Below are 13,792 nucleotides of genomic sequence, written 5' to 3' on the forward strand. Positions count from 1 at the left end.
GCAGCCTGTGCCAGACAGCACTCTACTCTGGTTTCAACACAACCATAGTTCTAAGTAGTCTTGGGCTAAATAGTTGTTTCATCCAGTCCTTCTGTCGATTCTGCCACTCTCAAGATTGTTTTTAGGCATTATTTAAAGTTGGAGGGGAGGAAGGAGGAATGGAAAAAAGCTCAGGCAAATTCCTGCCTTTTCTCTACCATCTTGGCCCAACCTCTCAAACTCTGTATTTTTCAAGAATAAATTTCAAGCAATTCAGAGGAAAGACAAATAAGAAATCATGGACAAAACTACATAAGAGAAGGAACAATTCTGATAAGGAAGCCAAAAGATCAGTATTGTCTAAAGGAATTAAGATGGATGCCCAGAGAACTCAACAACTAATTTAGATTTTATTTATGAAATAATTTTTATGGATGCCTTTTATTTTAGCTATTTTGGGATACTGCCTTTTTTATTTTACAATGAAATCCCACCTTGTAACAACCACCACAAGATAAAGCAAAACCAATCAATAATATATTAAAATATATGCAAAATTCACAGTCTCTACTCTCCCAAAACCATCCTAACCCATTTCAATGAAAGAAGGAAAGTGTGTCATCATATAGTCATTCTATAGTCTCTGGGATTAAGATTTTTTCATAATTTCTCAGAATTTAAATTTCTTTTAATATCTATCATTTCCATTTATATTACTGCATCATTTATTTTTATAGCTCTGCTTACTTCACTCTAGCAATTCACTGAAACCTTCTCATCTTCCCCTGATTCCCTTAAATTTCTAACAGTTCAACAATATAATTACAATCACATATCAAAATATGTTCAATATATGTGGGATCATTTTGTTTCTAGGTTCTGTTTTCGTTATTGCTATAGCAAAAAGTGTTCCTATAAACATTTTAAAAGACATGGGAACTTGTTATCTCCCTGAGATGCATTCCACTGAGTCAAAAGTTTGGTCAATTTTCTTTAATAATCTTAAATAATGTTTTTACATAGTATATGTTGAATATTGCATAGTTCTACCTATATTGAATTTGTAGTGTTCCTGCATTCCTATAGCTTTTCAGTACTGATTTCTTTACTAATTTCATGGGGATGAATAAAACTTCAGTTTTAAAATGTGAAATACTTTTTTTTGTTTGTTTGTTTTTGCCGAGGCAATTGGGGTTAAGTGACTTGCCCAGAGTCACACAGCAAAGAAGTGTTAAGTGTCTGAGCCCAGATTTCAACTCAGGTCCTCTTGATTTCAGGGCTGGTGCTCTATCCACTGCACCACCTAGCTGCCCCATTAAATACTTTTAATATTAATGATTTGGAGCATTTTTATATAGCATAATAATGGCTTACATTATATAGTACTTCAAGATTTCAAAAGTATTTTACATACACTATCTCATGTATTTTGATCCTAACCACAATCTATGATAGATGCTACTGTTATAGCCATCTTACAGATAAGAAAATTGAGTGTAAACACAGTTTAAATGACAATACAACTAGTGTCTGAGGCAGAATTCACACTCTAGTCTTCAAGATTATATTCTAATGATTAAGTCACTTAGATTGTTTATGTCTTTTGCTCATTTGTTTACTAGAGAATATATTTTGATTATAAATTAAAGTCAGTTGGTCCATATGAACAGCATTCACGTCCTAGAAGAATAAGCAGGGATGGCGACTGAGATGCAAAAAGAAAAGAGAAAATTTTCTATTCCCCACTCCATCACACACAAAAAAGGAAAGAGAAGAATCTACAGACAATGAGGAACTTCTCTTTAAGATAAGGTTATTTATATAGGTTACTGAGGTCCCTTCCAACTCTGAATTTTGAAACCCCTATGGAACAAAAAATATTCTTCCTAAAATAAAGAAAAAGCAAAGCCTTCTTCTTTCATTTATACATCCAGATTTGGCTGGTTTGATAGCACAACATGAAACACATTATTAAAAGAGATTAATAAATGCTTTATCTAAAAAAAATGTTTTATATCAAATAAAATCAAATAGCTGGCTTTTATTACTTGACTATTATTGAGTTTATACCAGGTGAATGTAATTTTGAGGTACAAGGCAGTTTTATAAACAAGTAACTACAGATAGATAAATTTGCAAAACATAAGATGAAACACTTTTTAAAAAGATTTCTCTAAATCATCTCTTAACTTTCTTCTAACATGATTGCTTCACTCCAATCCTAGTCCAATATATCTCATCATGGCATGGAAGTGATTCTTGATCAGAAGAATATAAGTTTTGACAAGTGCTACAAAACAGGAATAATTCGAGATGATGGAGTATATCTATTACTGAGAAACAGAATGTAGAAGGCTTTTAATCTGTGTTAATAGATAAAAGTGCCTACATCAATACATTCATGGATATTTTAAAAAATTAACATAACATGATGATCATGTAACATATCCACTTATTTTGTTGGTCATGAGCAGGTCATAGGACACATACTACCAGTTTGGTCATAGGCAGGTCACTCACCTCCAAATAAGTTACAAACTTTCTAATATTTATTATAAGATTAATACAAACTGCTTATCTAAAATGATGGAAGGAGCTCACCACCACTACCATCACTAACTTCTCATGAAAGCACAGGTGCAGACCAAGAAAAGATAGACAAGAAAATGTCTTACTCTAGGAAGAACAATGAATAAACACTACATTAGGTATACATAGTATACCTCCCTCAGTAGTAATGAAATGTGGCTCAGTATGAGAGAACCTAATTACAGTGGAATAATGGGTTAAAAATCTAGGAATAACAGGGAGGAAAGGTACATGCTTTTCAATAGTATTTTCCCCCAGATATATGTCCAATATATCTTCTAGGAGAAGGGATGGAGATTGTTAGTATATTTAACCTAACATCTAGATAAATGTACATAAGCACATCTGATTCTTATTAATAAAACAGCCTGAAATAGAACAAAGTAGAGGTAATTAAAAGTGAACTCAAAAGGGAAAGTTTCTTCATTAGGCAAGCACAAGAGAGATGTTCAATTTTTTTTTCCTCACAACTATCAAGGGATTGTCTAGTAAAGGAGAAAAAGGGTTCTTGCTTTTGCCACTTTTGCTGACCAATTCTCCAGAACACATCCGACAGTCTAGACACTAAGGAAAGGTTATAATGGCCAAAGAACAGAGTTGGATATTTGGAATGTTAAGAAAAAAGCAAATAAACACAACTGATATTGTAAAAACATATATTAAATTGAAAAAAAATTTTCATTGTATTTTCCCCCAAAAAAACTGGATCTAATTATGCAAATGGCACATACAAATCACATGGAAATAATTGAGACAAAAAGAATAAATTCCACTTGATCAAAAATTACCTTAATAAAATAAATGATTCCTACCTGAGCAAGAGATCGCAGAGAAAATTATATCCTTGCCATATCCTAAAGTCATCGAGCAGTGTTTGAGAAACATCACTGGAATCTTTGAGAAAGCAAGAAAGCCCAGCAAACATTTCAACAATCTCTAGGGGAGAAAGATCATCTGATTGCTGCATATTCTGGACACATGTTGACAAACATTCTTTTTCTACAAAAAACAAAAGTAACAATAACTATGTATTCATTAAAAAAAATTTTTTAACTACTTTGAACATTTTTATTCATTTTTAAATGCGGCTAAGCTAGCTGTTACATTTAAAATGTTAGACATTAAGATTTATTTTAACTTCTTCTGAAAGTAAAGAGAATTTTCAAATTATATTGGGGAAAATCATTCCTCTGAAGAAGAAACTTTATACAGAAAAATACTGGAAAAAATTCAAGTCAATTCAATTCAATAAATATTTTTCAAGTGTCCATTACATCTAAGGAATTATAAACATGAAAAAGTCTAAAGAGTCTACCTCAAAATCAAAAGACCTGCATTCAAATCTTGTCTCTGACACATACCTATATAATAGCCCCTCAGTGTACAAAGTCATTCTTTCAGCCTCAATTGCAAAGCAAGTACAAATCTGTACCTGTAGAGAGAACTTTTGTACACTAATGAAATAATAAGTGTGGTTAAAAAACAAAACCCAAAATATAATGTACAAGTACTGGGCTAGATTGTAGGGATATAAAAAGGCAAAAATGAGCAGTATTTGGGCCCTGAAGGAAGACACATTAATATAGAGATCAGACACTGTGAGAGTGTGTGTGTGTGTGTGCATGTTCACATGCACACACACAGAGAAATAGACATTATATTTCAATGGTCTATTTCTATCACAGAATAAGTGTTAGCATTTATGTAGCACTTACTATGTGCCTGGCATTGTACAAAGCTCTTTACAAATATCATTTCATTGATCCTCATAAAAACCCAGGAAAGTAGCTGCTATTATTATTCCCATTTTACAGTTAAAAAACAGAGATTATATCATTTGTCCAAGATCACAGAGCTAATAAGTGACTGAGACAGTTTAGAACACAGGCGCTGACTCCCAGGCCCACACTGTATATCCTTTTGAGGCCAGCTATAGATGAAGTTTTCATCAATTGTTTCATCTAATATAGATCTACCATTCATCTTATACTGTTATAAAAATATAACCCCAGTAATTAAGAGTTGCATTTCATTTTGATATATAATATGCCAGAAATACAATTATAATATAATTTACAGATGAGGAAACTGAGACTCATAGGTTAAGTGCCTTACCAAAGACTATTTCCACATTACAATTTAGATTTCTTATATTATTATAATATAAAGACAATATGCAAAGGGATATCTATTGTTTTAAAGAAAATTTAGAGCTGTGTAAATGCAGTTCAGAATTATATGGAAACAGTTCAGACAAAAGGGATGCAGAAAGTTGCTATCAGTTTGAGACACAATACTATCAGTCAAATTTTGAGTATCTACAGTGGGCTGCAGAATAGATTCCACATTCCCTTATTTTTAGTCAAATTTTCAATTAGCCAAATTTCATAACCCATCTCATATAAAAATCAAAAGAGATTAAAATGTAAAGAAATATAAATTGATTTCAAATTTTATTTGAAACATCAGTTGCAGTTTCAAGTTCAGTAAAATTTGGGTTAGGTTAAGAAATAAGCAAACTATTTATAAAGTTGTGTGTGTGTGTGTGTGTGTGTGTGTGTGTATTTAGAAGCCAGCTATCTCCTATTTGGAAACTGTTTGGCACTTATTAACATTAAAATGCATATAGTAAGTAAAGCAACTAAACCAGGATTTTCTTAGTAAGAATTGATGATAAGAAAAGTCCCCATCTGTGCTATAAGTTTCTTCAGCATCACTGAAGATGCTGTGCACTTGTGTTGATGTAAGTGGTACCCACCCACACAGATGAAAAACCCTGTCCATATGAGCACTTTTAGGCTCTATCATCTATCAGTCAACATAACAGTAAGAGCCTAGTATGTAAGTAAGCTGATCCTCTGTTCTTCCAGGGCTGCTCTCCCTCAACCACAGCTGTAGTAAAGAAAACATCAGTCACTTACTGTGAAGTCTAAGTTAGCCCCTGGAGGCCTCAGAATCAGCTGGAGTCAGGATAGGTACAAGTCCTTGGTCTTTTGGGGGAGAATTGAAGGGGATGGACAAGACTGTCACAAGCTCTCCACAACCTCTCTTCTCTTCGTCCACCTCCAAAGTAACTCTGGCTCATCTCATTCCACCCCCTAATTCCTCCTTACAATTCTCTTAACCCCAAGCATTAAGCTAGCATTAACTGTGAGAAGAGAAATTCCAAACATGCTAATAGAGTTATTGGCGAATAGGTAATTAGCCTTAAGTGTCCGGTGGTCTGATTCCAGTGCCTCTATTCAGAGTTTCAGCCCTTTACAACCTACTGCCAATAAAAAAGATCATTTGTGCTCCTAAAAGAGACTTTCTTCAAAGATCAAATGAGTATCTACAAAAACTCAAAAATGAAATTTCTTATTTTTAGGGGGAAAGAAGGAGAAGACCTAAGATTATGCTACTATCTATGATTATAACTGAACATATATGCTGAAGTGAAACAAATTTTTCTTGAAATATATTTTGGAATTTATAAGAACTCATATTTCATGATATATCTAAAAAGGATAAGCATATTTTTATTGTCAACTTTAAAAAAAACTGCTTAAAAATACTTTTATTTTGAAACATTGGAAGAGAAAACTGGACAAAATGAAAAAAAAAAAAAAAAAGTAAGAAAGAAAAGATTTTACCCACCATGAATATACTTTACTACATTGACACTAAGCCCATGACGGGATATGGTCATGAGTACTTCCCCAGCACTCTTCCTCCAAGGCAAGTTATAGGGAGGGCACCAGGAAGTTATTGCACTGAATAAAAGCTGGAGATCATCTTTCTGAGCCAGCTCTTCTGCTGGGGACACAAAACTGCAGAGTTTCACCAATATCTATAAATGAATAAAATCAATCAATTAATAAATTGTGGGTAGGGGATTAAATGTGGGGGAAGGAAAGAAGAGACCTAAAACATAGTTTTAAGATATCACTAGATTAAAACCAGATAGAATTAATGCTTCTGATTTTAAAGTATTAAGAAAAATCTATAATCTAGAAATATATCATAATCACAACAAATACTTCATATAAGATTTACATTTTTTATTTTCTCAACTGTTTCATCTAATATAGATCCATTCATCTTATACGATTATAAAACTATAACCCTAGTAATTAAGAGTTGCATTTCATTTTGATATATAATATGCCAGAAATACAATTATAATATAAATGAAGAACCAGGAAGTCAGGAAAAAATAAAAGCTCTGAAGACAAAGGGATCTTGGGATAATAATTGTTTATACAAATAGAAAGGAAAAAGCTGCTTTAAATCATTAGGCCATCTTAATCTAATCTAGTACTTAATTTATGTGGAAAATCTCATCATTTAAAAGCCAATTCTTTATAATACCACTGTAACATGCAGAGATCAAAAAAAGATAAGGATTCATATGTACAAAACTATTCTTATTATGTCTCTTTAGGCAAAAAAACCAAAGAGTACCCAATAATTGGGAGTGGCTAACCAAAATATAACTTATTAACATATTAATAAATGACTATGTTATAATAAGGATGAAAGACAATTGCAGTGAAACTTGGGAAGATTAAATAATACAAAATTGAGTAGAATAAGAACATTTAACAAAATAATAACACTAAAAAAATAAACAGATTTGAAAAATAATTCTACTGGATGTGATTATCAACCATGATTCCAGAGAAACAATAGTAAAACATGTTATCCACCTCCTCAGAGATGTGACAGAATCAGGGTATGTAAAATAAAATAGACCTTTTTTGACATGACAACTGAGAGAATATAATTTAGTTGACTATGGATATGTTACAATTTATTTTATTTTCTTCTGGAATTTATTATTTATTTAGCCTTATTTTATTTATTCTGGAGTTCCAGTAGGGAGGGAAGAGAGAAAATCCAATTAATTAATGTTAGTTGGGGGAAAAAAAACAACAACACTTTTTTAAAGAAGTCATTTCTATGCATTTAAACTTTAGCTTATGACTTTTACTCTTAACTAGAAAGAAGAATGAAAGCTGGCCAGTGTAATGGAGTCAGGAAAAATAGATTCAACTACCATTTCCTTTCTGGCATATACTGGCTGACAAGTTAATTAAATCTCACAGTGCTTTAAGCAATTTTCTAGAACTCTTAAGTATGTGTGCGTGCATGCGTGTGTGTGTGTGTGTGTGTGTGTGTGTGTGTGTGTGTGTATGTAATAAACAACATTCTCTACAGGTAGCTCCTCCCTATCCCAATGAAATCACAGAAATAAATAAAACATATACACAGAAATAAAAATAAAAGTTTCTACATCATCTTCAACATCATTGTTGCTAACATAATTATTTCACTTAAATGCTTTATGGGCTAAAATATACTGTTGTTGTACAAATGAGGAATAAATGAACAGCAAGCCTATGATCAATGGATCTCCAAGTGATATCAGTGGATCTAGAAGCTAACCCTCAGTATGTTAGGCATACATCTTGTGCAAAAGTTACAGAAGAAACATGGAGAATAGAAAAATCACTTATAACTTTTGCTTTATTTGCCCTTTTTATATGATCTCATCCCTTAGTATTCCATAATCTGCACAGAGAAATGAGATAAGTAATAAAGTGAACACAAGTAAATGAATTTTTTAAGTACTCTGACCACCTTGGTGATAAATTTTGAGAACTTTCATAAGTTGACAAAAGTCAATAATAAATTTCCCAGTTCAGAGAAACCTTTTAGGACAGGTTTTTCTGTTAGGAAACCTGCCCTTCTCCTGCCTGGAAAACATAAATTTTTATTTCATAGCAAGCAAGCCAACTGAAGGGAAATATAGAATCCACATATCATGGATAGGCATGAGAGAAAATAAGAGAATATATAATGCTAAATGGTAGTTAAGTAAATAAATGCTCAGAGAATCCAGAGCCAGGAAATTAATGAGTACAAAGAATACAATATGCATAAGAAGATTACAGAGTCCCTTAAACATACTAATGTACTTTTTTGTTTTGTTCAGTCATTTCAGACATGTCTGACTCTTCATGACCCAACTTGGGATTTTCTTGGCAAGATACTAGAGTGGTTTGCCGTTTCCTTCTCCAGCTCATTTTACATACAAGGAACTGGGGCAAACAGAGTTAAGTGATTTCCCCAGGATCATACAGTCATAAGTGTCTGAGACCAGATTTTACCTCGGGTCTTTCTGACTATCCTCTGCATCATTTAGCTGTCCAACTGGAAGAGGATAAGTATCACCATTTCTTATTATCTTCACTCAAAAAAGTGAATGATACTGGCTATACAGGCTAGTCCTATTCACTGTAAATCACACTGGCCTTTTAGATGAATTAAAATCATTTCATCATAAATATTTAGTCTGAATGAAGCATAAAGAAAAAAGCAAAGCATTATGAACACAACTGTATCATTTTGTCACCTCGTCTATGCATAGAAACTATTGAAATGATATCTTGAGATTAGCACAGAAGTAACTGCACAATATAATAAAAAAGACTTCTTGTTACAAATACAAAGATGAGACATTCACCTGTGACAAAAAATATTAGTAAAATGACTATAATAATTATCATTGAAATATCATTTGCTTCACGGGAAATTATAAAAATAAACTCTCACTTGTCTGGCAATAAAATAAAATGTAACACAGAAAAAAGAACTTTGATCACAGGATCGGAGACATATTTCCTAATCCCAACATAGCCAACCAATTCCTAAGAGTTGTGACCTAAGAGTTTATCAGTTATTAGATAATTAGCCATTTTCTAATAGGGAATAATTAATAATAGCTGACATTTCTATAGCCTATTAATCTCATTTGCTCTTCATAACAACTTTGTAAGGTATCATTACAGGTATTATTATATTCATTTTACAAATAAGAAAACTAAGGTTCTAAGACAAAAAAGCACAGATTGGCATGTTTATGAAATCAGCAGATGGCACAAAGCTGGAAGGAACAACTAATAGTATGGATGGATGGTTGTAGAATCAGGATGCAAAAAGATCTTGATGGACTAGAACAACAGGCTAAATTTAACAAGATGAACTTAATGGGGATAAATGTTTTACACCAACAAACTCACTTCACAAATCCAGGATAGGGGAGACTTGATTAGGCAACAGTTTGCCTGGGGGTAAAAATCTAGGAATTTTAATGAAGTGAAAGCTCAGTATGAGTCAACAATGTGTCTAATAGCCAAAAAACTAACAATTTTCAGCTACACGAAGGAAATCGGGAATAAGGACATTATATTCATTATATATATATATATATATATATATATATATATAGACATTATAGTCCTGCTATACTTAGATGACATGTAGAAAACTATATTCGGGTATGGGCACTCCATTTTAGAAAGGTCATTGGGCTACATGTCATCTGGCCAGACCCAAGACTTGTTAGTCTGTTGACTAGCATTCTACCTACCTGGACAAAGACTTTCTGGAGTAGTCCTCGGCGCTCAGCCAGAGGTAGCTCATTCTGTGCACCTCCAACTACCTCAGGCACATGTGGGAGGTCAAAAAATAGATAGAGACATTTAACCAGCGTGGAAGGCACTGACATAGTGGTCATGCAGTCTACAGTTTTCTGGAAAACAAATCCAAACAAATCCAAACATTATGCAATTGAACAAATCATAACTCAAATTGTAATTTATAAAACATATAATTTGAGATAACATCACTTTAAGGATTGCAAAGTTAAAAAACATATTGAAACAAGATATTCCATTTCCAAACTTACATGACTTGTTTCAAAAACATCTCAGAATTTCAAGGTTAGGAGGACTTAAGCCTTTGGGATGACCTCACCTTTGGCATTCCAAACATTTGTTTCATTTCATCATCTCACATTTAATTCTTAATTCTCACCCTCCCATAATTCTATGTGGAGTTTGTTATTAGACCTAGGATCATAACACTAATTTGAATATTGATAATCTTTCACTTTTCTACCTTGAAATTTTCTTAAAAACATAAAACTTTACATAGCTTCCTACATAGGATACCAGTTTATTGTTTGTGTAAATAAACATTTAGACTACAAAAAAATGGATGGAGTGGAAAAAGAACAAAATTTAGAGTGAAAGGAACTAGGGTCAAATCCCAGCTCTACTACATGCTACCTATCTATGTAATTTGAGGCAAGTCACTTAACCCTCCTGGGCAGAAAACTCAATTTTCTGATTTGAAAAAATTAAAAGGTTAGGGGTGGGGAGAGTTTTAGTTAGATGATCTCAGGAATTCCTTATAAATTTCTAAGTCATTTTGACTTAAAGTTAAGTGACAGGTGAGTGAATAAATCAAAATCAATGTTACAATTCTGCTTGAAATACTAAAATTCATCTACTATTATAATTTTCCACTTCAAGTAATTCAGATACTTAAAGTTTTAAAGTCTAAGTTTCAAGTTTATGATTTTCACGAAGCATGAGATGGAATTTATGAATTAATTATTGTCTACTAGGTGCCACACAGTGAATGAATGGGGGGAAAAAACCAAACAAACAAACATTTATTAAGTACTTACTAATATTCCAAGCACTGTGAAGCAAGGGAGATACAAGGGAAAATCAAGAAAATCCCTGTTCACATTTGGAATGAGGAACACAACAGATAGAGTGGATGGAAAGGCACATGGCTCCTTAAAAGTACAGAGCTGTGGCACAAGCTGAGGTATAAGACCTGCAGGTCTAGAAGGCAAAGTAGTAGAGCTTATGATAAGGTCCAGCTGTCCTTACACATGGTATCAGGGCAAAGAGTTAAGACCTGGGGGTCCCATAGCCTTACCAGAAGGACTATTATTGGTCAGTCAATAAACATTTATTAGGGGATACAACAAGGGAAAATAGACAATCTCTGCCTTCAAGAAGCTCACAATCTAAAGGGTGACTCCTTGCTCATCAGAGTGAGCGACTAGGCAATGACTGCAGTGAAGGAAAGACACCAAAGGTACTGGACTAGGATCTGGGCTAGGTGTTAGGCAAAATCTCCATAAGCCTCTTTCTAAGGCTCTCCATAAGCAAGTCAGTTCCAACTTTTGATGGTACCTGGGCAAGAGGATGGGCAATTAGGATGGGGTCTCGTTGACTCCACCCTCCAGAAATATCTATTTGTAACTAACCATAAAAGTATGTACATTTCTCCTTGAAAAGTAAGCTTCTTCAGTGTGGAAATTGTTTCATTTTAGCTTTTTATCTCCAGTGCTTAGTACAATGCCTAGAACATTGCAGGTGCTTCATAAATGATGGCTGGCTAACTGATTTTGCTGTTAAACTTTTTCACAACCTAGTCTCAACCTAACTTTTTCCTGTCACTCCTATGCTTCCACGCTAGCCTCCTTGCTATTCTTCAAAGAGACAAAACTTTATCTCCTTTCTCTGCACCTTTGCCTTAGCCATTTTCCACAATGGAACAAACTTTCTTTTTTTCCTGTCTTTCAGAACCCAAATACAACCATATAAAACCAAGGGTTCTAGATAAGAAATATTCCTACTGCAAAAGCAATTATTTAGAGAAGTAAATTAGATTTTTTTCACCCTCAGGTGAAAAAGTGTTAAAAGAATTAGCTTTGAAGTCAAAAGACCTGATTCAAATCCAATCTCTGATACTTACAACTTGTATCCTGGGGTAAACAAGTCAACATTCCTTGGCCTCAGTTTCCTAATCTGTAAAATGAGAGGGGTGACTAGATAGTCTCTGAGATCTCTTCCAGCTGTAAATCTATTAGGCTATGATCTGATCACAGAAGGTAACTTTTATTTAATAAGCAAATGTTCAAAATTTGATAACATATCTAGAGAACACTAATGGATTCATATAAAATACAACCATATGAAACATTTTTTAAAAAATATAAAGTATTTCTAAAGCTCCATTTCTAAATAGAAATATTTAGAATCACAAAACTACAGTTTCAGGAAAAAAAGTCATATAAATTTTTTTTCTTCTAAGAATGCCAAAGTGATCCTGTGTAAATGTCAAAGTGATTTAGTGTTCCTTTTTTCAACACTATAAAAAGTTTTAAAATAGAAAAGCACTCTTTCAAGACTAAAGTCTTCATTTATACATGCATTAAAATAAGGAAAAACTCTAAAAGAACTCTAAAACTTAACTTAAAATTTAATAAGATCACAAAGTTGCCTTTGGTCACTAAGACACAAAAGGTAAAACTAACCTGCCCAGAGGATGCTAACAAATTAATGGTCGTCAGAAGCATCCAACCTCTGCTGGCTTCTTCACTCTGGTTGATCTCCAGGAACTGGACTATGGCACGGCTTGCTGCCTCTAGTGAAAGACAATAAGGACAATCAGGCAAGAAGGCACCACTCAATGAAAATGTGGCTCTCACTGACCGAATGAATGGTCTGCCCCACACAGGCAGGAACAAAACATCAGGGGAAACACTACAGGACACTGTCAATTCCATGATTCCAAGTATACTAATTACAATCTGTTAGAGGCAAACAGCTCCAAATTCATGAAATGCGCAGAGAACACAAATGATATGGTGTTAAAATTGTAAAGTAAAAACTAGAAATGCTACAAGAGTTCAAGGATGAGGAAGATGTTATAAACAGTCAAAAGTAATATTTTGTGTAGAAATGGATTTTGATTGAAGTTTGAAGGATGGGCAGGTTTGAGATCTGCAGAGATCTGTGAAAAATGAAATAAACTGGAGGAGATAAATATGGGAACACTGAATACTTTCTGGAATTCTGATAAGATTTCCCTGTCTTTCACACTTACCATCCAGTATTATCTGAGACAATCTCTCACTATATACCACCTCCTTCTCCTACTACCTACAAAATTGCTCAGGTTTCCCCTATATTGCCATGAAAAGATAAAGGAAAAGGAAAAAGAAAAGAAAAGGGGGAAAAGAGGCTTTCCCTCAATAGTATGCAGTTTTTTCCAGTTGATAAGATTGGGGCTAGGGGGAGGATAAGCACTAAAAATGAATCAAAAGTTAATAGTAAAAGGATATGTAGGAAGGAATGTTACAAACCTGTCCTTCTAGTTCAAGATGGTCAAAAAAAAGAAAGCTGAAACTCTTAGTGGGGGAAAAAAGCCACATTAAGCAGAAGGTGCAGCATGCAAATACCCTGGAGTCAGAGAAAAGGAAACCGGCAGACTGGTGCCTATACAGAGCAGACAAATAGCCAATATGTAAGGCCCCAAAGGAGTAAATACTATAGGAGGGGCAGGTTCACACCAATGTGGAGGGGCCCTAAGT

The 13,792-nt window shown here is 33.7% G+C and overlaps 1 protein-coding gene across 8 annotated transcripts in view; it reads right to left on the reverse strand.

The window, feature by feature from the left end:
* WDFY3 (WD repeat and FYVE domain containing 3) overlaps positions 1-13,792 on the reverse strand; it is a 310,689-nt gene that overhangs the window by 200,956 nt on the left and 95,941 nt on the right. For 7 of the 8 annotated variants that reach the window (XM_031942903.1, XM_031942898.1, XM_031942901.1 and 4 more), the window contains 4 exons: positions 12,734-12,843; positions 9,983-10,144; positions 6,205-6,397; positions 3,381-3,567 (listed from right to left, as the gene is read on the reverse strand). In XM_031942903.1, coding sequence (XP_031798763.1) covers positions 3,381-3,567; positions 6,205-6,397; positions 9,983-10,144; positions 12,734-12,843 — 652 coding nt within the window. Of the gene's footprint in view, positions 1-3,380; positions 3,568-6,204; positions 6,398-9,982; positions 10,145-12,171; positions 12,211-12,733; positions 12,844-13,792 lie in introns of those variants that run through there. The other variant, XM_031942904.1, reaches the window with a different exon arrangement.

This window comes from Sarcophilus harrisii, chromosome 6 (genome assembly GCF_902635505.1).
Source record: "Sarcophilus harrisii chromosome 6, mSarHar1.11, whole genome shotgun sequence".
NCBI classification, from domain to species: Eukaryota; Metazoa; Chordata; class Mammalia; order Dasyuromorphia; family Dasyuridae; genus Sarcophilus; species Sarcophilus harrisii.